This window comes from Pristiophorus japonicus, chromosome 11 (genome assembly GCF_044704955.1).
Source record: "Pristiophorus japonicus isolate sPriJap1 chromosome 11, sPriJap1.hap1, whole genome shotgun sequence".
In the NCBI taxonomy this organism is placed as follows: domain Eukaryota; kingdom Metazoa; phylum Chordata; class Chondrichthyes; family Pristiophoridae; genus Pristiophorus; species Pristiophorus japonicus.
This window is the reverse complement of record NC_091987.1, coordinates 189516189-189540304: the sequence shown is the minus strand read 5'-3', so window position 1 is coordinate 189540304 and position 24116 is coordinate 189516189. Positions and strand designations below refer to the sequence as shown.

The window sequence follows — 24116 nt, the reverse complement described above, 5'->3', positions numbered from 1 at the left end:
AAAGTTAAGGTTTACAGACACAAGCAGGGAAATGAAGTCACCATGCTTTCAGAAAGCATGTTCTACATCTTCTATCTGACTTTTTTTTTTTACTTATTCATGGGATGTGAGTGTTGTTGACAAGGCCAGCATTTATTGTCCATCTCTAATTGCCCTTGAGAAGGTGGTGGTGAGCCGCCTTATACAACTGAGTGGCTTGCTAGGCCATTTCAGAGGGCAATTAAGAGTCAACCACATTGCTGTGGGTCAGGAGTCATGTATAGGCCAGACCGGGTAAGGACGGCAGATTTCCTACCCTAAAGGACATTAGTGAGCCAGATGGGTTTTTACGGCAACCCGATAATTTCATGGTATTTGCGGTTTTTAAATTCCAGATTTAGTTATTAATTGAATTTAAATTCCCCCAGCTGCTGTGGTGGGACTTGAACTCATGTCTCTGGATCATCAGTCCAGGCCTCTGGATTACTAGTCCAGTAACATAACCACTATGCTACCATACCTGTATTTATATATGACTATTCATATTACGTTCCACTCACGTAATGCGAAGAGGGAAGATTAAACAGGGACAAGTTATTACAGGAGGGAGCCGAGTGACAATTTCACCAACGTTCCTGCTAAGCTGCATCGCGGTCTGGAGGTCCATCACAGGCCGCTCACCAATTTTCAACAAACCGCGCACGTGCAAAAATGTGAATGTGCCGCGCAGCCTATTAAAGGGACCACGCACAAAAAAAATTACAGGTGAAATTGAATTTAACCCCTTCAATTGCCCACCAGACTTTGTGCTCTTTACATATCAAAATTTTTCAAAACGAGGTAGAGAGAATTGGAAAGATTGTGAGTCATTATTTCCTGAGGTAAACCAATCTCAGATGCAATCTTAGTCAAAAAGCACAAATGTGGTCTGATATCCGTTTTACATGCCTAGGCTGCTGGACAAACACATTTGTGGACTTGGTTTTTGCAACAAATAGTGCAAAATTCACAAAAGTAAAGTAAAGTGTATTTACCCAAGTACTTGCTGTAGAGTTCCTGAATTCCAAAGTATTTCTTTGTGCAATCTCCTGCTTCTGACAAGGGTGCATCGTAATCTAGCACACAGGAGCAATATGAAGCCGAATTTTAAAAAATACCAATAGGTTCAACATTATTCTGTACTAAAAAAAAACACACGTGAACTCTGACCTTTGTCAGTGAGTTAGTTGCAGATTAATAATGAGCGAGGCTATTCAGTGCAGCATGGAGCTCAACTACAGAATTGGGAAATGCAACTATAAACATCTGATTTGACTGAGGGAAGAAAGGACCCACAATTAAAATCTAGAAGTAAATGATGGTTGGGTATGGAGAGCACTTTAGATTAAAAGCACTCCTTCAAACCTCAAAAAAGACAATTTAAAAAAGATAATTTTACGCATTCCTGCCTGATTTACATCGCTCCACCATTGGGGGCTGTGCCTTTAGCTCCCCAGGCTAAGCTTTGGAATTCCCTCCCTAAACCTCTCCAGCTCTCTCCTCCTTTAAGGTGCTCCTTCAAACCTACCTCTGACTATTTGTCCCAGTATCTCCTTATTCAGTGTTCAATTTTGTTTGATAATACTCCTGTGAAGCACCTTGGGACGTTTTACTATGTTAAAGGCGCTATATAAATGCAAGTTGTTGTTGATAAAAGATGTTTCAATTGGTGCAAATTTAAAAGCAGATTCAGGAGACTGGAAGACCCACTCCAACAACTTATGTGGCAGGTGTAATGTATGCACCTGTGACTATGCTCACAGGTTTGTAGAGCTGTTGCTTAGCCAGACACATGCTGTTCACAAGACTCAATAAAACCCCAGGCAGTTGGGTCTAGGTCATCCACGATGAGGTATGCAATTATGAGCCTAGTGGATGAACTGGCAATGTGTAGTGTGATTGTTAAACCTTTGCTAATAAACCAACTAGTTCTTAAAAGCAGTGTGTTGCTCTGAATTCTTAAGCAAAGAACCCATGAAGCAAATATATTACAGCAGGTCACTGACATTCTTCTGACCAGGCACCAGCATCCTTCCCGTTCCTGAATGATGAGGATGATGGTACTCAAATGCAAATGAAAGGCTCTGACCAGCATGTTCAAGTGCTGGAGCCAGAATCCAGCAGACCAAAGGATCTATACTCGAGTACAGAACAGCCTTCTGCAGACGATCCAAGCAAATAGGTCACCTGACTGAGACTAAACATGGCAAGATTTCCAAGATAATTTCAGATACTTGCCTCTCAGGATAGACACATTTTCATTAGAAACAAAAGGAAAAACCTATGTTTACCCGACCTTCATCTGACATGTGGCGGTGCAGACTCGAAGGGCCGAATGGCCTACTACTGCTCCTATTTTCTATGTTTACCCAACATTCATGTCATGCGAGTTACCTGTTCATTTTCCCCCAGCCTTTAGTCATTTTTTAATTTTTCTAATGCATTTTTCACATAGGACTTTGCACCTCTTTCTATCTTTTTTTATATATCTGTTTACAGCTATTAAAAGTATCAGCTACCTCGTTGTAACATATCTGTCCACTCTCCTGTTCTCGCCTCCTGTCTCTGCTTTGCTCACTCCTTTAAAGGGGCTCTTTTGTCTTTTCCAAATTAGTTCCTGGGATGTGGGAGACCCTGGCACGGCCAACATTTATTGCCCATCCCTAACTGCCCTTGAGAAGGTGGTGGTGAGCACCTCCTTGAACCGCTGCAGTCCGTCTTAATGTAGGAGGTCTGATGAAAGATCTCCATTCAAGACGTCTTCCCTTTTTCTAGACGGCGATGCACCTGCTGTGTTTTTCCAGCATTTTCTATTTTCAAGTTTAGATTTCTTTAGAGTCCAGAAGGACTACTAGGGGAATCAAGGGGTATGGTGAGAAAGCAGGAATGGGGTACTGAAGTTGCATGTTCAGCCATGAACTCATTGAATGGCGGTGCAGGCTAGAAGGGCCGAATGGCCTACTCCTGCACCTATTTTCTATGTTTCTATGTTTCTATGACATTTGACCACCAAACTATCACGCAGACTACAGATGGTCAAATGGACCTTTCTGCCACAGAATGTGATCACTTCCAAAAATTTTTACAAATACTTTAGGATTTAACTTCCTCTGGTGGGGCACTTGTTTAATGTACCTGTGTAAACGGCCTTTGTTACTTTTTTAATTTAACACAATCATAAATGACTCAAAATAGCGCACAAAGGAAGTTTGCACAAACACCTTCAGTAGTGCGCTATTAGAGGGAAATATAACCTCTCCTGTTGCCCAGCTTTATTTAACTATGGACAGTATTTCCAACTGTGGATTCAAGATGTACACAGTGTGCTTGGTTCTCAGCTTTTTAATTTTGCTTTCACGTTTTTGGGAAAGGACTTGCCTGTTGGCTGAGTTGCTGAAGGCCCCAAGGCCATGCCCAACGTGACGCTGAGCCCCACAGGCTAAGGAAGGTCTCGGGTGTGATTGCTCTCATCGCATCAGTAAACAGATGCTGAAAAAGCACATAGCAACTTTTGCTTTCATTGAAGACATTTCAACAAATGGTTTGCGGTTGTCTGATTTTCCCCCATTCAAGCGAATTGAAAAGTGGTCCTGCTCTAATAACGCTTAGAAATTGGTCTTTTGGCGATAGCGGTATTTTTTTGGCATTTTTGCACAAAAATACCGTTACAAATACCTTTTGTTTTCCAAAGGGATAAAATTGGCAACAAAATCGGCATTGCATGAGGATTCACAATGGAAACCATGGTCCTAACCAACTTTAGCCCGAGGCTGATTACTGCTAAAAAGACAGGTCCTGGGAGGGAGGGGGGGGAAACAAAAAATTGCAAAACAAAAAAAATCACATTTACAAGATTGGCTGCAAAAGAAGTAAAAAAAAACTTTAACTTAGCTTTTTTGCAGGTCTTCTGAGGCTGCAATGCAGGCTTTTCTCAGGTGTTTTTTTTCCCCACAGAATACAGGTGCGCCGAATGGCCAATTTAAAGCGATATCACGTTTTTTGGCGTTGCACGGCAGCGGTCCGCTTTTCAGCGGTATTTCAAAACCGTCGACGCACAATTTTGGTGAGCACCTTTTAATATCAAAATATCACCGAAAAAATGGGCGCAAAGCTGGCCAATTTCTATCCCTTAACATGGAGAAACCGAAAGCAAGTTGGAAGTATTTGCCTGTGCAGCATCCAGCTCTGAAGCCAAACGGGACCGACTTCCCCAATTTGCTTAGAGAATCCTGTTAAGACTTTGACCTAAAATGAACAGTTACCAAACCATTGAGGAAGTCTGACAACACCTCAACTGTTGACCTTAAGAAGCAATGATCTTACTGAATGGCGGAGCAGGCTCGAAGGGCCATATGGCCTGCTCCTGCTCCTATTTGTTATAGTCTTTCTTGTGTACTCACCATAGCTGGTGACATCAGCAATAAAGGTGCCAAAGTCCTGAGCACCGTTCATAAAGCCAAAGTTAGTCCCTCCGTGAAACATGTAGAGATTGATAGAAACGCCTTCGTTTAAAAGTGCCGCAATGGTATTCAATATTCCTGTGGAAGAAATCAACGTAACATCCTCATGGCGTGAGATAGAGAAGAAATATATCTGTCAAGGCTCAAATACAATCTTTTCCTAAAGTACACAGTGGCTTTGCAATACATATAACCAAAAGTATGAGAAACATAACAGAAAAACATAACACAGATCTACTGAAGTACAAGGCTTATATTTGTATAGAAAAGTAGTGTAGGCAGATTGATGCTTGTATTATCGAGAGATCCATCTCTACCATCCAACGTTGCCTCTTTCTGTTGTAACCAGGCTTATCTTTCCCTATTTTATCTATACTACCATGATCGATGCTCCTCTTAACTTTCCTCATTTATTCCTCCTAAGCTATAAATAAACACTCTATCCTCCGAGATTCATTGCATGCCCACGCACTCAATCATTTTTTCCTTGGACTTCAAAACCATGCAATTCCTTCCCTGCATCAGCCTTCATTCTCTGCCACAATCTACCAGTTTCAATTGCATAAATCTTAGTGTCACCTAACCACTACTTGTAGATAGTGTTACTACAACGACTGGATATTTGACCACCCATCAAATGCAATCAGCCATCTTTTACCTTGCAGCAATCACTTGCTGTTCCTCGTAAATACCCCGAAACCACAGTTCAATACTCGCAGGATAAAGACATTGTGAGAAGCAAATTAACAGTTTGTTGGGAACTAGAGGGCAACAATTTAAGATCACCACTAGAAAAACAAAGGAAGAGGTAAGGAGACTTTTTTTTAGGTTTGTTAGGACACGGGTTGCCCGACCAGGAATCCATCAAAGGCTTTGAAAGGGAAAAGGAAAAATGTTTGACAAAGAAGCAGTTTAAAGGCTACAGGGCAAGAGCAGAGAATGGGATCAGGTGGAGAAACTTTCAGAGAGCCAGCACAGGCACGACGGGCCGAATGGCCTCCTTCTGTGCTGTAAAATGTTAAAATTCTATTACTAAACAGATTTTCTTTTAAAAATGAAAAACAATTCCCCACTAGCTCTACCTGGTGAGGTAGTGAGTGGGCGACTCCCAGAGACCCAGCTTCAGTCCTTGGTCTGTCCCAAACCCACTCCAGGGACTTGAGCACATAATCCAGGCCGACGCTCCAATGCAATGCTGAGGGAATGCTGCACTGTCGGAGGTGCCGTCTTTCGGATGAGATGTTAAACCATCTGCCCTCTCCGGCTAATGTAAAAGATTCCATGGCACTATTTCGGAGAGGAGCAGGGGAGTTCTTCCCGATAGCCTGGCCAATATATATCCCTCAATCAACATCATTAAAACAAATTGTCAGGTCATGAGGATGTAACTGGTAGAGTGGACAACGGAGAACCAGTGGATGTGGTGTATTTGGACTTTCAAAAGGCTTTTGACAAGGTCCCACACAAGAGACTGGTGTACAAAATTAAAGCACATGGTATTGGTGGTAATGTACCGACATGGATAGAGAACTGGTTGGCAGACAGGAAGCAGAGAGTCGGGATTAATGGGTCCTTTTCAGAATGGCAGGCAGTGACTAGTGGGGTAGCGCAGGGCTCAGTGCTGGGACCCCAGCTATTTACAATATACATTAATGATTTGGATGAGGGAATTGAGTGTAATATCTCCAAGCTTGCAGATGACACTAAGCTGGGTGGCAGAGAGAGTTGTGAGGAAGATGCTAAAAGGCTGCAGTGTGACTTGGACAGGTTAGGTGAGTGGGCAAACCCATGGCAGATGCAGTATAATGTGGATAAATGTGAGGTTATCCACTTTGGAAGCAAAAACACAAAGGCAGATTATCTTAATGGTGGCAAATTAGGAAAAGGGGAGGGGTGCAGCGAGACCTGGGTGTCATGGTACATCAGTCATTGAAAGGTGGCATGCAGGTACAGCAGGCGGTGAAGGCGGAAAATGGCATGTTGGCCTTCATAGCTAGGGGATTTGAGTATAGGAGCAGGGAGGTCTTACTGCAGTTGTACAAGGTCTTAGTGAAGCCTCACCTGGAATATTGTGTTCAGTTTTGGTCTCCTAATCTGAGGAAGGACGTTCTTGCTATTGTGGGAGTGCAGCGAAGGTTCCCGGGATGGCAGGACTGACATATGAGGAGAGACTGGATCGACTGGGCCTCTATTCACTGGAGTTTAGAAGAATGAGAAGGGATCTCATAGAAACATATAAAATTCTGATGGGACTGGACAGGTCAGATGCAGGAAGAATGTTCCTGATGTTGAGGAAGTCCAGAACCAGGGTACATGGTCTAAAGATAAGGGGTAAGCCATTGAGGACTGAGATGAGGAGAAACTTCTTCACCCAGAGAGTTGCTAACCTGTGGAATTCCCTACCGCACAGAATTGTAGATGCCAGTTCATTGGATATATTCAATAGGGAGTTAGATATGGCCCTTACGGCTAAAGGGATCAAGGGGTATGGTGAGAAAGCAGGAAAAGGATACTGAGGTGAATGATCAGTCATGATCTTATTGAATGGTGGTGCAGGCTCGAAGGGCCGAGTGGCCTACTCCTGCACCTATTTTTTATGTTTCTATGATCACATTGCTGTTTGTGGGAACTTGCTGTGCGCAAACTGGCTGCCACGTTGACAACATTACAACAGTGACTACACTCCAAATGTCGCATTTATTGCCGTAAAGTGATTTGGGATGTCCTGTAGTCATGAAAGGCGCTATATAAATGCAAGTTCTTTCCTGCTTTTCTTTCATACCCATGTCTATGCAGGTGAAGTGACTGTTGTTGTATATTTTCTTACACTCAGCTGGGGCTGCTGTAGGAGTGCTGCATTTGGCCGTGTACAGAAAAGGCAGTCGAGAATCCCACTAAGATGTACCAATTCATTACTGTTGTAAAGGTTTGGGTATAATCTCACTGTAGTCGTGTTCTTGGTGACTGTAAAGTGAGAAGTTATCACAAGGGGGAGCCAAGAGCCAATTTCACACTTTTAAATTTCCATGACGAGCTTGTAATCTGCCAGTAACATTATTACCAGGACAAGGAGTTACATGGGCTTTATTGTTATGCCAAATAGGCCAACACAAAACTCTCAAAAATAAAACCCAGCAAAACCAACAGTAAACTGCACTCAGCAACTCCCACTTTCGCAATATTTAGCGTCGATATTTGAAGGGGCAGAATAAATTATTGACTAAAATGAGGCCAACGAAAGGAAAGAGAGACAAACTGATACGCAAAAATGCTCAAACAAAAGCACATACCTTCCTGAAAGATGTGATGATTGCCTCCCCAGTGATCAAACCAGCCAGACCAGTACTCCATTACCATCTTAGGTTTGCCAGGCTAAAAAGAGAGAGAAAATGACTGGGTACATGATTCATGCAGTAATACATGGATTTCAGTAATACATGGATTTCAGTAATACATGGATTTCACTTTACGGGGCCGAAATTCAGACGCGCCAGAAAGCTGGCACACGTCCGATTTTTTTAAGTGTTTCTACCGCCATCTCGGAAGAGGTCGACTCTTGATCCATATTCAGGTCTTTGTCATTTTTTCCGAGAAGACCAGAAATCGGTCATTAAGGGGGTGGAAGTGTGACGGTAAGTGCTGGTGAGGGGGCAGAAGTTGAGGTGGGACTGAGTCTCTGCTGTCACTCAGCAGCGGAGCGGTGGTGATGTCAGCGCGCGTGTGCGTCACCGCGTCTCTCCCCTCATTTAAAGGGGAAAGAATCAGCATTTTTTTTTTTTTTTTTTTTTTTTATAAAGGTTTGGCCACAGGGCCACCAGGGAGGGTTTCTGCCGGGCCAGCGGGTGCCAGGCTGCCTGTTGGCGGCCCAGTCAAACCCGGGGTCATAACTGTCCGGCCGATCGGGAAGTCGTCCGGCAAAAAAACAACACGGCGGCCACGGCATTGCGTGCTCCCCTTGAAGGGCCGCCGTGGCTCACACACCGAAAAACAGGTGCACCACGAGAAGCAGCTATCGGGCGCACCAGGCGGCGGCTCGTGGATTTGTTGAGGTAAATTTCGCACGGAATGTACTGCAGGTGCGGGAGAGCAGCAGTGCGCGCTTTGATGACGCGCTTGGGGTGGTCCGCAGCAGCGGGGCAGAAGCGTGGACCACCCGAGGTGAATGTGGATCGGGGCGGCCACTCAATTCCATCGCAAGGCCGCCGCAAAACGACAGTTACGGGCCTTATACAGACCCTGAATTTCGGCCCCAATGTGTCAAATTCATAAGTTACAAAATACAACAGAGAAAATTCTCCCAGAGAGAGCGCATCACGCAGGAGAGTTACTGGCAACTAGTCAGAGAGTGCGACGTTCTGCTGCCACGTTTTATTATTAACATTCAATCTTCTTCCCCTTTCTCTCTTCCTTTCTTGAAGGTGCCTATTCTCTAGTGAGGTCTGTTTCCATAATACTGACTGCTCTGTGGTACCTCATTACACTGGCAATTTTTCACTTGTCAGTTTAAACAGTGAATACTGGCACACTATTTGACTGGGGAAGGCATCACAACCGCACGCACGCTCGCTCACACACAAACCTCCCTGGATAGCAATCAATTGCAGATTATTTTACCCATCCCAGCCCAAGGCTCTGAGGCTAACTCTCGCATCCCGACCATTGCCTGGCTGAGAGCATTGAAAACCAAGAATCCAACCTGGACCCTCTAGATTTTGTAGTTTAATATTGTACCAAGCTATGCTATTACTGAGTCCTTGGCTGTTGGGAGGCTCAGAGTCTGAATTGCTAAAGCCTATGCTCACAGAAGGTTGTTCCAGACCTACAAATGTTCTCAATCGACGTTTGTAATCTTTTACTAGCAGAAAATCACAAAGCTGACAACATCTGAACACTCGAGAATAGAATGGTTTCACATCTGCAGGGGTTATTTTTAAATACAGTACATCAACGTGTACGGTTTCCCACTGAGTGTAACTTCAAAGAATTTGTATATCCTAAATAGAAAGGGGAACAAAATGCCATTCGACCACCAAAGCTCTGCAGACCACGCACAAACATGGGCCTGAGCCTTTGGGCTGGTGCCTTCAAACAACACTTAACAAAATCGATCTACATTCTTCAGCCTTCACCAGTTGCCTTCCTTAATAAAGTATTTCCATGTCTCAGCAGCCCAGGGAATCATCATGTTCCAGAAAACATTTGATTATTTGAAATTGTGGGTTACTATAATCCCCAATCTCATCCTTACACTGATATTCACTCTTCTCCTTTTTAAAGCTGTTGAACTTAAGAAAATCCTTTTGATTTCGAGTCATGATTGAGGCTCATTATTTTTATACTTACCATCTTAAAGGTCACGGCCCAAATCGAATAACCTAGTTGCATCTATGTTAAACCATTCCTTAAAGAATTTTAAAAGCCTGGACCACGTTTGCTGCCAATCTGCGATCATCCTTGCTGGTCTGCTCTAAACCCTTTGCAATGCATCAAATTGTTTGCGATTGTAAGGCTGCCGAACACTTTCTAAATGCAGTCGCACCAACGAGCTATACCGGGTTAAAATAATCAGTTTTGACATGATCCAACAGTTTTACTATAATGTAACACTATAATGTATCCTGCTTATAGCACAATCACCAACACAGCATGTGTGTCAGGATACACATTTTAACACCTTCTACATTATGTTAGAAATACAGTTTCCAAATTAAAGGAATATTCTGGGATAAGACCCTGACATGGCCTTATCTTCAAATAGTTACTCCAAAAGCTCTAATTGGATAATCTTCCAAATGCACTTGGCCTTTACATGTTGTTTCCACGGCCAGTACACATACACTAAAACATTCTCCGTTGCTACTCAGGCCCTACTGCCAACACCTCAGCCCCCCCTTGAAAAGCAGTGAACTGTAGAGGTACCAGGAGCCGCAGCCCAGCGCTGAAATCTTATGTCTCATCATCCCTGAACTCAAATGGTCATCGAGTTGCCTGACCATGCCGTTTTTCTTTATAACGATGGATTAGAGAGGATGCAAGAATAAGTTCTCGGAGCAAGGGGCATTGTCGGACCTTGCCACAAAAGAAACTTTCAACCACGTAAACAAGAATATAAAGAAAAAAAATCTTACTTTTAGGTTTTTCAGAAGCGATAGTCCAGAATCCAGCTTCTGAAAGTTGATAGTTGGTAAAGCTGTAAGAGTATCAAAATAGATTAGCAATGCAACACGTTCACACTAACAGAAAATTCACTTTTTCACCTCACTATGCAAGATGACAATACTGTATATTGCAAAGATTTCCATGTGTACATCATGTGCTTGTCTAAGTAAGGGAAGGTAACAGTGCAGTCTGGAGTACAAGACTCAAGAGTCAAGCATGAGAAAGGCCATTAGGTCCAATGAAGTTCAACCCTTTGCACCCTAACTCCCTCATGATCGCATCCAGCTGCATTTTGAACCTTACATCCTTCCTCTCACACCCACCACCACTTTTCAAACACCAAAATGAGCATTCGTCTCAATACTTTCAATCTGGTGGATAAGGACCCACACATAGATTGGGTAATCTTATTAAAAATAAAGTGGTAGGGTGTCTGGACAAAGCAGGTTTCAATGAGCCACTTGAATGAAGATGTTTACTATGTCAGATACTTTTTGCAATACTGATAGTTTATAGCTGAAAAATAGAAAATTAATGGCAGCTGTTTCATACACAACTGTGGAAGTCTGATTTTTATTTCAACTTGTATTCCCTGCGCAATAATTATTAAAAATGTATGAAATCATTCATCGCCCTAATCCCCGAGTTGATACGTACCTCCTGCGATTGAACCCTTGCTTAATCCGTCTTTGTTGTCCGAAGTCATCAATAATTCCACTATCCCTCTGCTCAACAGGGCCTTTCAGGAATAAAACAAACATTACTTTGGTCTGTTTATTCAAACTGCCAACAAGGACCTCAAATGTGTGGCCTGCACAATACATGCAATGTGCAGCAGTCACTGTTTCAGCTTTGAATGGTTTTAAGGGATGAAACACACATATTGCTGGAGGCTCACATTTAGTCCTTGAAAATATACAGCACACTTAGTGGCGAGGTCATGGAGGGATTTGAAAACAAGGATGAGAAATTTGAAATCGAGGCGTTGCTAAACCGGGAGCCAACGTCGGTCGGCGAGCACAGTGGGTGATGGGTGAGCAGGTCTTGGTGCGAGTTAGGACACGGGCTGCCAAGTTTTGGATCATCTCAAGTTTATGTCGGGTCGAATGTGTGTGTGTGCGAGAGTGTGTGCGAGAGTGTGTGCGAGAGTGTGTGCGAGAGTGTGTGCGAGAGTGTGTGCGAGAGTGTGTGCGAGAGTGTGTGCGAGAGTGTGTGCGAGAGAGTGTGTGTGAGACAATACTGAAAAGTGTAGAGGAACAAAGGGACATTGGAGTGCAGGTCCACAGATCCCTGAAAGTAGCAGGCCAGGTAGATAAGATGGAGCAATTGCCTTTATTAGTCGAGGCATAGAATACAAGAGCAAGGAGGTTATGCTTGAACTGTATAAAACACTGGTTAGGCTGCAGCTGGAGTACTGTGTGCAGTTCTGGTCACCACATTACAGGAAAGATGTGATTGCACTGGAAAAGGTACAAAGAAGATTTACAAGAATGTTGCCTGGACTGGAGAATTTTGGCTTTGAGGAAAGACTGGAGATGCTGGGTCTGTTTTCTTTGGAACAGAGGAGGCTGAGGGGAGACCTCATTGAGGTGTATAAAATTATGAGGGGCCTGGATAGAGTGGAAGGACCGGTTTCTCTTGGCAGAGTGGTCAACAACCAGGGGTCATAGATTGAAAGTAAATAAGGGGAGGTTTAGAGGAGATATGAGGGGAAATGTCTTCACCCAGAGATGGGGGTCTGGAACTCACTGCCTGAAAGGGTGGTAGAGGCAGAAACCCTCACCACATTTAAAAGATACTTGGATGTGCACTTAAAAAGTGCTGTAACCTACAGGGCTACGGACCAAGAGCTGGAAAGTGGGATTCGGTTGGATAGCTCTTAGTTGGCTGGCGCGGATACGATGGGCCAAAATGGCCTCCTTCTGTGCTGTAAATTTCTATGATTCTGTGGTTCTATGGTAAATACAGATGTCTGGCTCATGTAGCTCATCCTTCTGCAGAAACCTATCATTTCCCCTTCACAGCATCCTCCTATCTCTTGAATGAGTTCAGAGCTTTTGCCTCCACTGTCCTACCCAGTAGGCCATCCCGGGCGTTGATCACTCTCTACCTGAAGAAGTGCTTCCCAACATCTCCGAGTATGGCCTTTGGCAATTTGTGCCGAACCATTAAAACACAACAACAAAACAAGTAAAGGCCACTGACCCCAGATTCTTCCCACAAGGAAAAAGAAACCTTGGACACTCACTGCTCTCTTCCTAGACACTTTTTCCAGAGTGGAATTAGCAGAAGTCTAGGACTAGGTCACCCCTTGCCTGTTCATCCAAAGAATAGCCCTTGATGGACTGAGAGGAAGGAACAAGACTTATTACATTAGGGTACATTATTTTCATTCACATAAGTAAATAGCATATACCATTACCTCCTGCACATAACCCATGTATTTCTCATCTTTGTCATAGCCACCATATTCATTTTCTACTTGTACGGCAATGATTGGGCCTCCTTCTGTGTACTGCAAATCAAGAAAACAGGGTTAGAAACATGCGAATAATGACGGACAGGTAAAGACCACCTGGTCTATCGAGCCTGTCCCACACAATTGCAATACTTTGTACATCAACATTCCACACTCCACCCCACCCAAAATCATGTGATCTCCTGGGAGAGGCAAAAACCAAATAAAAAAGCCAGGTCAATTTGAGGAGAAAAAAATCTGGGAAATTCCTCTCCGACCCATCTGGGCGATCAAAACTAGTCCAGGAGATCACTCTTGCTGTGAATTCCATGCAGTGCCTACCTTCTGTGAAGAGATGATCTCCGCCGCAGCTAGAAACAAATCCAGCTTTCGCTTGAAGGAATTCAGCGAGTCTGCATCCACCACATGAAACGGCAGCTTGTTCCAGAGGCCTACTATTCTCTGGGAAAAGAACCACCTCCTGACCTCTAGCCTAGATCTAGCCCTATATAACTTGTGACCCCTGATCCTGCCTAATTGAAAGAAACTATCACCGTTAGAAGCTACTTTAATGATTAAAACTCACCTTTAACATTCCCACTCTTTTCCCTTGCTTCTTCTGTCGGGCACCTCCCAGTACTTCATCCAATGAGCTTAGAGCGGGAGTATCAGCAAGCTGCGAATCTGCTGCCATGGTCACAGCCATGTCTGATCCTGTCCTCACCAAACATTTCTATTTATTCTTGGTATGTGGGTGTCGCAGGCAAGCTCAGCATGTATTGCCCGTCCCTAGTAACCCCGAGAAGATGGTGGTGGGCTTGCTTTTTGAACCACCAATAGTGATGGGATACAACTGAATGGCTTGCTACTGACCACGGTGGTTTGGGACTGGAGTCACGTGTAGGCCGCACTGGGTAAGGACGGTAGCTATCCTTTCCTAAAGGACATTAGTAAATCAGTTGGGTTTTTAATAACGTAGATAAAGCTCCAAAAAGGTATTTCACATAGCTTCCATTTCTTTGATGATTGCCTAAGCCAAAGAAGGAAATATTCGAAGGGGTGACCAACAGCTTGGTCAAAGAGGTGGATTTTAAAGAGGGTCTTACAGGAGAGGATGAAGGATTGAGGGAGAAAACATCCAGATACACGCATTTGCAGCAAGAATTGCTGGATATCGACCACGAATGATAACTGTAGTCATTTTACTAGCGCCTGTTTGATGGTCCATTCCTTTAAATATGGTTCTAGATATCCACGTGTATTATTTTTTTCCAAATGTTTCCACAACAACCTCAGGAGTGCATTCATTTTTGTAACACCAATTCTGCCAAGAAAGCAGATAGGATTCAAAACTCAATCAACCCAGTCTTCTAATCTCAGCTTGAAAATTGGACTTAAAAAAGGAGTTGTGGGTCTCTCGGGAGAGGAGACCAGATCTAGTTAAATGCTGCAATATTTCGTTTGAAGAGGGAAAATGAGCCTTAAAATCATGTGGGAATGAGGGATATCCTCACAAGGGGATTCTTGACAGATCGCAAGTTCCGGGTTCAGGCGCATGTGCTTTGCATAACTAAACCCGGAACTTGCGCGGCTACTACGGGTGCGAGCGCATCTCGTACACGCTCATAGGGGCCGCAAATTCAGGGCCAACATTTCTCAGAGATACTGCACGGCCATAAAATGCTGAGAACTAATGAACTGTTCAGGCTCACCTGAAAGGAGGCAACTTTAGGAATGAGTACATCAAAAAAGGCATCGACCGCATCAGTAAAGCCAGAGTAAGTCGTGCGCAGTTTCATGTTCTTGTCTCTCAGCAGCCAACTACAGGGAACAAAAATCAGACAACAAATTTAGTGGAATTAATTAACCACCTAACAATGATCACAGTTGCCTGTAACCAATGCTCAGTTTTCCTCAGTGTTGGTACATTTAAATTTGAAGAGCCCACATATTCCCCTGCAGCAATGAACAGAATAAAAGCTGATAATTACTGCCTTATAATTATAGGATTCAAATGTGGAGAGTTGTCTATCGTGTCTGTCTGTGTCTGTGTATCTGTGACTATGACTGTGACTGTGTGTGTTGTAATGTAATGTAATGTATTTGCTTCATGAGTTCTTTGCTTAATAATTAATAGCAACATGGATCTCTTGAGTTTTGTGAACATCACGTGACTGGCTAAGCCACTCAACTCAACAGCTCCACAACTATTTTTGTAAAACCTGTAAATCAAATGCAAATCAAATTCCCCCTTATTAACAAAGGGCACTAAGACCGAAAAATAAACAAATTAAACTTTAGGCACTAACAGATCAAATTCAAATTTGGTTGCCGGGGGGTGATGATGCACTCCAGTCCCTCCAGTGCCCACATCTCGCGGAAGGCCGCGAGCGTACCGGTAGACACCATGTGCCCCATCTCCAGAGACACCCTGGCTCGGATGTAACAGTGGATGAGAGGTAGGCAGTCGGGCTGAACGACCCCCTCGACCGCCCGCTGCCTGGACTGGTTAATGGCCACCTTGACCATGCTAAGGAGCAGTCCTGCGAGGAGGCCTTCTGACCTGCCCGCTCCCCTCCGCACAGGGTGCCCAAAGATCAGGAGTGTGGGACTGAAGTGCAATCAGAATTTGAGGAGCAGCCCCTTCAAAATATTGGAACAGGGGCTGCAACCTCACGCAATGTACATAAACATGGAACATGGACTCTTCCGGACTCAACAGCTCTACAAACCTGTGAGCATACTCACAGGTGCATACATTACAATGACTTACATATCAATGCCCCTGCAAACCATGTGCAGGCTCTCTGCATATGGACAAATACACTCAATGCACTGTTAAAACTACCAGACTACATGGACATTACAGGGATTTATTTACATGTGCCTAAACAGTGCATGGGACTAAACTGTGTGATATTAACACATCTGTGCAAAATTTGGTTGCCCACTAAACAAGTAGCAACTTTGTTAAAAGTGAACAGAAGAATTTCACAGGAAAGCATTAATACTTGTAGTGCAACGAATGTTTAGTGTAAGGCCCGTGCTTTCGTTCGCCTAACTCCTACACGGCAAGCGAGCCCCAGGTGGGCAGAGGAAACGTTTCAAGGACACCCTCAAAGCAACAACCCCACCGACACCTGGGAGTCCCTGGCCAAAGACCGCCCTAAGTGGAGGAAGAGCATCCGAGAGGGCGCTGAGCACCTCGAGTCTCGTCGCCGAGTGCATGCAGAAAACAAACGCAGACAGCGGAAGGAGCGTGCGGCAAACCAGACTCCCCACCCATCCTTTCCTTCAACCACTGTCTGTCCCACCTATGACAGAGACTGTAATTCCCGTATTGGACTGTTCAGTCACCTAAGGACTCACTTTTAGAATAGATGCAAGTCTACCTCGATTTTGAGGGACTGCCTATGATGATGTAGTAATGCAAATAACAGAGTTAAAGTCCCACGCCATACAGGGGCAACTTCAGTAGATTCTGAATCTTGGAGATAGAAGATAGTTAAGTAAATAGAAAAGTATGAAAGTATGAAATCAGAATTGCACACTGATTTAAGAGATTACTGGAAGAATACATCTATATATTAATAATCTTGTATCTATGTGCACTTCCTGCCAACTCTTCCCATTAAAAATTACTATGCCCATATTTATAATGGAAACTACCCATGTAAACTGTTAGCAGCCAACCTCCTTCCTCCTGTGGCTCACATGTTTCAAGTAAGCATGAGACACTTTCGTAGAATAGTATACGGAACAGACTTTATTGATACACAACACAGGTGATCAGCCCAATAGTTTACAGTGAGTGGCTTTTCGGTTTCCATATCTTTCGAGACCCTCGAAGTAATGCCGAAAACCACGTTCCTTTCTAAAAAATAACCAACTGTCCCCTTTCTATAACCACAGCTGATGGATCCTCTTGCCCATGTTTTATACCCTAGCCCCGTAAGTTGCATTTTGATCATTCATGGGTGACATCGTTACTGTCATGCATTTTCTTACGCAAGCACTTAACATTTATTGGAAAACAAGCAATGCATTCCTTTCACCACACTTCAAAGTCATCCTGTTTGTATTGGAAAGCCTGTTGCTCCAAGATGCAAATGAATTCGAGTTAACTCTCAACTTCCCGAGATGGCCAACATACATCTCTCCAGGATGTCCAACACAAGCCAGTTACGCATCAATTAAAGACTCCGCCCTTCCCAGTGAAGGTACTGTACTGCCCCCACTGGCAGGAGGGTGAAAATACAATTGAGACGAATTTACAGAGACCCTTTCCTTCAGAAATGTGCATATAAGAAATTATAGTGGAAATATAAAAATAAAGATAGAACATATGACTTCAAAATGGGAGCTAAATTATGTCCACGTGCCCCGATTCAATTATCCTCTGCCTTCTCACCCCGTTTCACCTGAAGATTACACTGGGTCATGATGTCCTGTGTGCAAAACTACAAGCGCAATAGAAAATGGCTGCTTTAGTGTGCAATTAATGGGATGGATGCTGATAAAACTCAATACAAAACATACTTAACTGATTCATCCAAAAAATCTCTCCTGAGCATTGTGCAAACTTAACCAACAAGAAGTGGAGTTGCTGAATAAGCAATTGGCTTAAACATATTTTCCACCCCAACCTAACCTATTCAACAATTCCATCATGCATACCCTCTGCTCTTACGGTTTTTAATCTACATTCAATGGATCACAGACATAATTTATAGACCAGAATTTAACTTCTTGTAATACACAAACACTTTTCTACCTTGACTGCTTTGAAGGTTTCCCGATGTAAATAAAAGTACTGAATGAATACAATTATCTGTACGATATCTTTAGCGAATAGATATCAAAAGAAGGACAATCTTCTCGGACACCAGTTACGTCATTGTGGTGAAAGCCACGAACTCCTCAAATTCATCTTTTGTTGCTGTCTTCACTGTATAATACCACACGGCTTTCTCTGCAAATGCCCTTTTAAAAAGCAAGATATTTCCTACTCGTTTTGTAAATACCATTTAGGAGGGGAGCATGACCCAGCACAGCTGGACAAACACTGCTACTTTCTATCAGGCCTGCTGGCTTATTCACATCCACATTTTGTAAAGATTAGCACACAGTCTCTAAATTTCAATACAGTACACACTCTGCGGTATTTCCTAATGCATTAATATCAGAGATAAATTTTAATTATAACAACTCAAGCTTTGCTCTCTCAGCTTACGAGGTAATTTGAGCCCATCAATATGTTCTTATCCTGTAATACACTGCAGCCTATTTTTAGCTCGAACTAAGCAAGTACGACATCCACATCGATGGCTAGAAACACAGACCCATTTTCAGCAACGTGTGCAAAGGTTCTTTGGATAATGCTGCATTAAGGTTCATCTTCAGGCTGGAGGATTTGAAACACACAGATTTGGCTTTGTTCAGTGTCAGAGTCCTGCTGCGTTTACCTGGGTAAGCCGCCAAGGTCCCACTCCGAGCAGATGTACGGTCCCGGACGTAAAATTACCCACAAATCCAAATCGTTGGCTAGTTTGAGATATGCCCTGAGAGAGAAAAATAATATTACAATATCTTGAATCTTTGAACAAAGGGGTGAACTTGTGGTGTCTTTCGAGGTGAACTCTATGTCTTGCACTCACTTACCCTTGGCTTTGATCAAACAGTGTCTAAATTCTCTCAGCTCAGGTAAGTGGGATATGTCCACATGGGGAGAGAGAGAATGTACTTCATATTGGACAAACATTGCAACAGTACCTACAGTTCAAAAGTACTACATTTGCTGTGATGCACTTTGGGACATCGTGAGGTCATGAAAGGCGCTATAAAAATGCTCGTTTTTCTTCTTATATGGATTTTTTTTAGAAGTTCTGTTTGGCGGCTGTTAAGCATGTTAAGCAAGGGTTTCCATGTGTGTCAAATACCAATTTATTTATTTAAATAAAATCAGATGCGGTGTTGTAAAGAAATTGGATAGAGAGAGTTATAAAGAGATCAGAAAGTACAATAAATAAGTGAGATATATTAAATCAAATACAGTTACAAACAAATTGAATATAATAGTACAAATAACTTTATGAAGAGTAGAGTATATTTAGATTTTGCACCAATGCTTTTACACGATGTCCTTTCACAAATCCTACATAAAATGGTAAGCCAAACATGATTTCAGAACACACCACTAACAACCACTTATGACAATGACTGGAATATAATGGGAAGTATGCCTACATATATATTAATGGAATCGGAGATGGCTAGCTGGTTAAGGTAGGGAGTGTTCCACAGAATCAGGTTGGATTGGCCGCCTTTGCTGACGTCCCCCGAGGTGGCAGTTGGGGCACAATGATGGAGCTCAGCAGCCCTGGGTTAGGGCGTGGGTGAAGGAAAAAACGACAGGAGTCCAGCTCAATCATTACCCAGAAACCTTCACAGGAAGAGCACAGAGGCTGGGTGAGGAGGGGGGCAAGATTGGTTGATACCTCCTGTGGTCATATCGTTTTCAGACAATCACTACCAAGGCTTACAGGTGAAGGATGGTCTACCGAAGAGAGACTGATGCCGATGAAATGGTGCTCCAGAAAATAATCAATACTTTTAAAAGGAGGAGGCAGCGGGGAGAGAAAATCAACAAGAAAATAAATGTAAAAATCTACTTACTGAAGATCAAGATCTTCCTTGAAATTATATGTTCCCCTCTGTGGTTCATGAAGATTCCATGGTACATACCTGTAATGAGAACAGAGACCAATACTGTACATAAAACAGCAAGAAATGATCACTTGAATGTCCATACAGTGGGCCCAAGTTTCCACATGATTCGCGCCTGATTTTTAGGAGCAACTGGTGGAGAACGGACTATTTTAGAAATCGCAATTCTCCACATTTTTTTTTCTGCAGTTCTAGTCAGGTAGAACAGTTCTAGTTTCGAACAGAATTTTTTCTTCAAAAGGGGGTGTGTCCGGGCACTGATGCCTGATTTGAAAGTTTCCACAGTGAAAATGTACTCCAAACTAAAGTAGAATGGCGCCAGTGAAGATTTTTGTAGAACTGAAAAAACCTGTTCCACACATTAAAAAATCAGGCACCCAGAACGAGGTGGGGGGGGGGAAGGGAACTCATTAAATTCGACAATAAATCCTTATTTATACTTCTACAAATATTATACAAATAAATAAACATTTATAAGCCAAGAAAAGATTAAATAAACCATCTTCCTACCTGTGTGAAAGTGCTTCAGCCAGGGAGAATTCTGCAGCTGTTCGTGCCGCTGAGCGAGAGAGGGAGGGAGGGAGGGAGAGGGAGAGAGGGAGAGAGAGAGAGAGAGAGAGAGAGGGAGGGGAGGGGAGAGAAGGGGGGGGGAAGAGGAGAGGGGGGGGGGGGAAGAGGAGAGAGGGGGGGGAGAGGAGAGAGGGGGGGGGGGGAGAGGAGAGGGGGGGGGGGGGGAGAGGAGAGGGGGGGGGGGGGAGAGGAGAGGGGGGGGGGGGGAGAGGAGAGGGGGGGGGGAGAGGAGAGGGGGGGGGGGGGGAGAGGAGAGGGGGGGGGGAGCGGGTGTCGGGTCGGGGGGGGGTGGGGTGGGGAGGGAGCGGGTGTCGGGTCGGGGAGGGGGGGAAGCGGGTGTCGGGTCGGGGGGAGCGGGTGTCGGGTCGGGGGGGGTGGGGTGGGGAGGGAGCGGGTGTCGGGTCGGGGAGGGGGGGAAGCGGGTGTCGGGTCGGGGGGAGCGGGTGTCGGGTCGGGGGGGGTGGGGTGGGGAGGGAGCGGGTGTCGGGTCGGGGAGGGGGGGAAGCGGGTGTCGGGTCGGGGGGAGCGGGTGTCGGGTCGGGGCGGGGGGGGGGGGGGGGGGAGAGCGGGTGTCGGGTCGGGGAGGGGGGGAAGCGGGTGTCGGGTCGGGGGGAGCGGGTGTCGGGTCGGGGCGGGGGGGGGGGGCGGGTCTCGGGGGAGGAGCGGGTGTCGGGTCTCAGTCGGGGCGGGGGGGGGAGCGGGTCTCGGGTCTCGGCGGGGGGAGGCGGGTGTCGGGTCGGGTCTGGTCAGCGGAGGCGGGGGTCGGGGGGGGGGAGCGAGTGTCGTGTCTGGTCGGGGGGGGGAGCAGGAGCTGGCCGTGGGATGAGCCTCATTCACGCAGCCCCAGTGAGGCCATTGGGCCAGGGCTAGGGGCTGCGTGCTTCGGGCCCCTCCCACACAGTTCGGCGCCTGGAGCTACTGCACTTGCGTGCCGACTGTAGCGCGCATGTGCAGAGGTCCCGGCACTGTTTTCAGCGCCGGGACCTGGCTCCGCACCCCCCACAGCTCGTGCTGGCTGCGCCGAGGGCCAGAGGACCTGTAAGTCGGTGGAGAATACCGAGGATTTTTTTAGGCGCCGTTTTAGGCGCGAAAAACAGGCGTCCAGCTCAGAGGGGCGCCCGTTTTTTTTCTTGTGGAAACTTGGGCCCAGTCAAACTACACATTTGATGCGGCCATGCTCCCAAGCTCAACGCATTGCAAAGCCATTCCCCATTTGTAGACAAGGACTGCAGCACACCAATTTCAAACACTGAAGCCAGGCCTGTAAGCTTATGTAAAAGCAACTGTGGCTCGGCTTCATAATCTGCTGTCAATCTCAAAAGGTCTGTCGAGAATACCAGCCACAATGCTTTACAGGGTTTCTAGAAATTTCTGGAAAGTTTCTGTTATATATGTGGACTTGTATTTACTCTGTACAGCCACCAGAGGGCTCATTCCCCAGAGTCCCAAGGGATCCCATAATCCTTGCGAGCACAGGTATTTTAAGAGGCCTCACAGGTTGGAGAGGCACTCTGGAGATCTGCAATAAAAGACTACGGTCACACATTACTTTGAGCTCACAGTATTCCGTCTGACTCTTTCTCCATACACAACAACTGGTGACGAGATACAGATAGCAAATCCAAAAATGCAGAGAACAGTGGGCATCCTGGAGCAATTTTCGGAGGGAGATGATTGGGAAACTTTTGTGGAGCGACTCGACCAATACTTCATGGCCAACGAGCTAGATGGGGAAGAGAGCGCTGCTAAACGAAGGGCGATCCTCCTCACCGTCTGTGGGGCACCAACGTATGGCCTCATGAAGAATCTGCTCACTCCAGCAAAACCCACGGAGAAATCATACGACGATTTGTGCACACTGGTCCGAGAGCATTTGAACCCGAAGGAAAAATGTTCTGATGACGAGGTACCGGTTCTACACCTACAAATGGTCTGAAGGCCAGGAAGTGGCAAGTTATGTCGCCGAGCTAAGATGCCTTGCAGGACATTGCGAATTTGAAGGACATTCGGAGCACATGCTCAGAGACTTTTTCGTACTTGGCATTGGCCACAAAACCATACTTCGCAAACTTTTGACTGTTAGAGACCCCAACCTTGAGTAAGGCCATAGCGATACCCAGGCGTTCATTGCCACCAGAGACAATACTAAGCAAATCTCTCAGCACATAAGTGCTGCTACAAGAACTGTGAACAAAGTGATGATGTTTTCGAATCGTAACATACAGGGCAGGTCACACATACCTGCAGCTACACGTCCACAGATATCTCAGAGTCCACCATCAAGGGTGATGAATGGCAAGGCCATTAACACCTTGGCGCTGCGGGGGTGATCATCATTTCCATTCATGCTGATTTAAAGAATACGTTTGCAAGGGCTGTGGAACAATTGGACACCTCCAACGAGTGTGCAGGCGAGTTGCTAAGCCTGTTAAGCCTGCAAACCACCATGTTGCAGAGGAGGATCATGACAAAACAGAGCCTCAGATAGAGACAGAGGTACATGGGGTACAACACATTCACCAAGAATTGTCCCCCGATAATGCTGAATGTTGAACTAAATGGACTCCCGGTGTCAATGGAGCTGGACATGGGCGTGAGCCAGTCCATCATGGGCAAAAAAAGACTTTCGAAAGGTTGTGGTACAACAAGGCCTCAAGGCCAGACTTAACTCCAATTCGCACGAAACTAACAACTTACACAAAAGAACTGATTCCTGTAATCGGCAGTGCTACCATAAAGGTCTCCTACGATGGAGCAGTGCACAAGCTACCACTCTGGGTGGTACCGGGTGATGGTCCCACGCTGCTCTGCAGGAGCTGGCTGGGAAAGATAGGCGGGAACTGTGACGACGTCCGAGCGCTATCGCCTGCTGTCGACACTTCATGTGCCCAGGTTTCTTTCGCTGTTCGAACCAGGCATCGGGAAATTCCAAGGAGCAAAAGTGCAACTCCACCGAATTCTGGGGGCGCGACCCATCCATCACAAGGCGAGAGCAGTACCGTACATGATGAGAGAAAGGGTAGAGATCGAGCTAGACCGGCTGCAACGAGAGAGTATCATTCCACCGACCGAATTCAGCAAGTGGGCCAGTCCTATTGTCCCAGTCCTCAAGGGAGACAGCACCGTCAGAATCTGTGGCGATTACAAAGTAACTATCAATCGTTTCTCCCTGCAGGACCAATACCCACTACCAAAAGCCGACGACCTCTTTGCAATGCTGGCGGGAGGAAAGACGTTCACGAAGCTGGATTTGACTTCAGCCTACATGATGCAGGAACTGGAGGAATCATCGAAGGCCCTCACCTGCATGAACACATACAAAGGTCTTTTTGTTTATAACTGGTGCCCATTTGGAATCCGATCAGCGGCGGCGATATTCCAGAGAAACATGGAAAGTTTACTGAAGTCGGTCCCGCACACCGTGATCTTCCAGAACGACATTTTGGTCACAGGTCGGAACACAGTCGAGCATATGCAGAACCTGGAGGAGGTTCTTAGTTGACTCAACTGCGTGGGGCTCAGGTTAAAACGCTCGAAGTACATTTTCCTGGCGCCTGAAGTGGAGATCCTGGGAAGGAGGATTGCGGTGGACGGTATCAGGCCCAACAATGCGAAGACGGAGGCAATCGAGAACGCACCGAGGCCACAGAACGTCATGGATCTACGGTCGTTTTTGGGACTCCTGAACTACTTTGGTAACTTCTTACCGGGTCTCAGCACCTGCT

The 24116-nt window shown here is 45.3% G+C and overlaps 1 protein-coding gene across 2 annotated transcripts in view; it reads right to left on the bottom strand.

Annotated features, from left to right (window-relative positions):
* LOC139276410 (beta-galactosidase-1-like protein 2) overlaps positions 1-24116 on the bottom strand; it is a 66712-nt gene that overhangs the window by 21171 nt on the left and 21425 nt on the right. For both annotated transcript variants that reach the window (XM_070894366.1, XM_070894367.1), the window contains 9 exons: positions 19771-19839; positions 18561-18656; positions 14808-14916; positions 13060-13152; positions 11295-11376; positions 10607-10668; positions 7769-7850; positions 4419-4556; positions 1014-1094 (listed from right to left, as the gene is read on the bottom strand). In XM_070894366.1, the coding sequence (XP_070750467.1) occupies positions 1014-1094; positions 4419-4556; positions 7769-7850; positions 10607-10668; positions 11295-11376; positions 13060-13152; positions 14808-14916; positions 18561-18656; positions 19771-19839 (812 nt within the window). The remainder of the gene's footprint in view (positions 1-1013; positions 1095-4418; positions 4557-7768; positions 7851-10606; positions 10669-11294; positions 11377-13059; positions 13153-14807; positions 14917-18560; positions 18657-19770; positions 19840-24116) is intronic.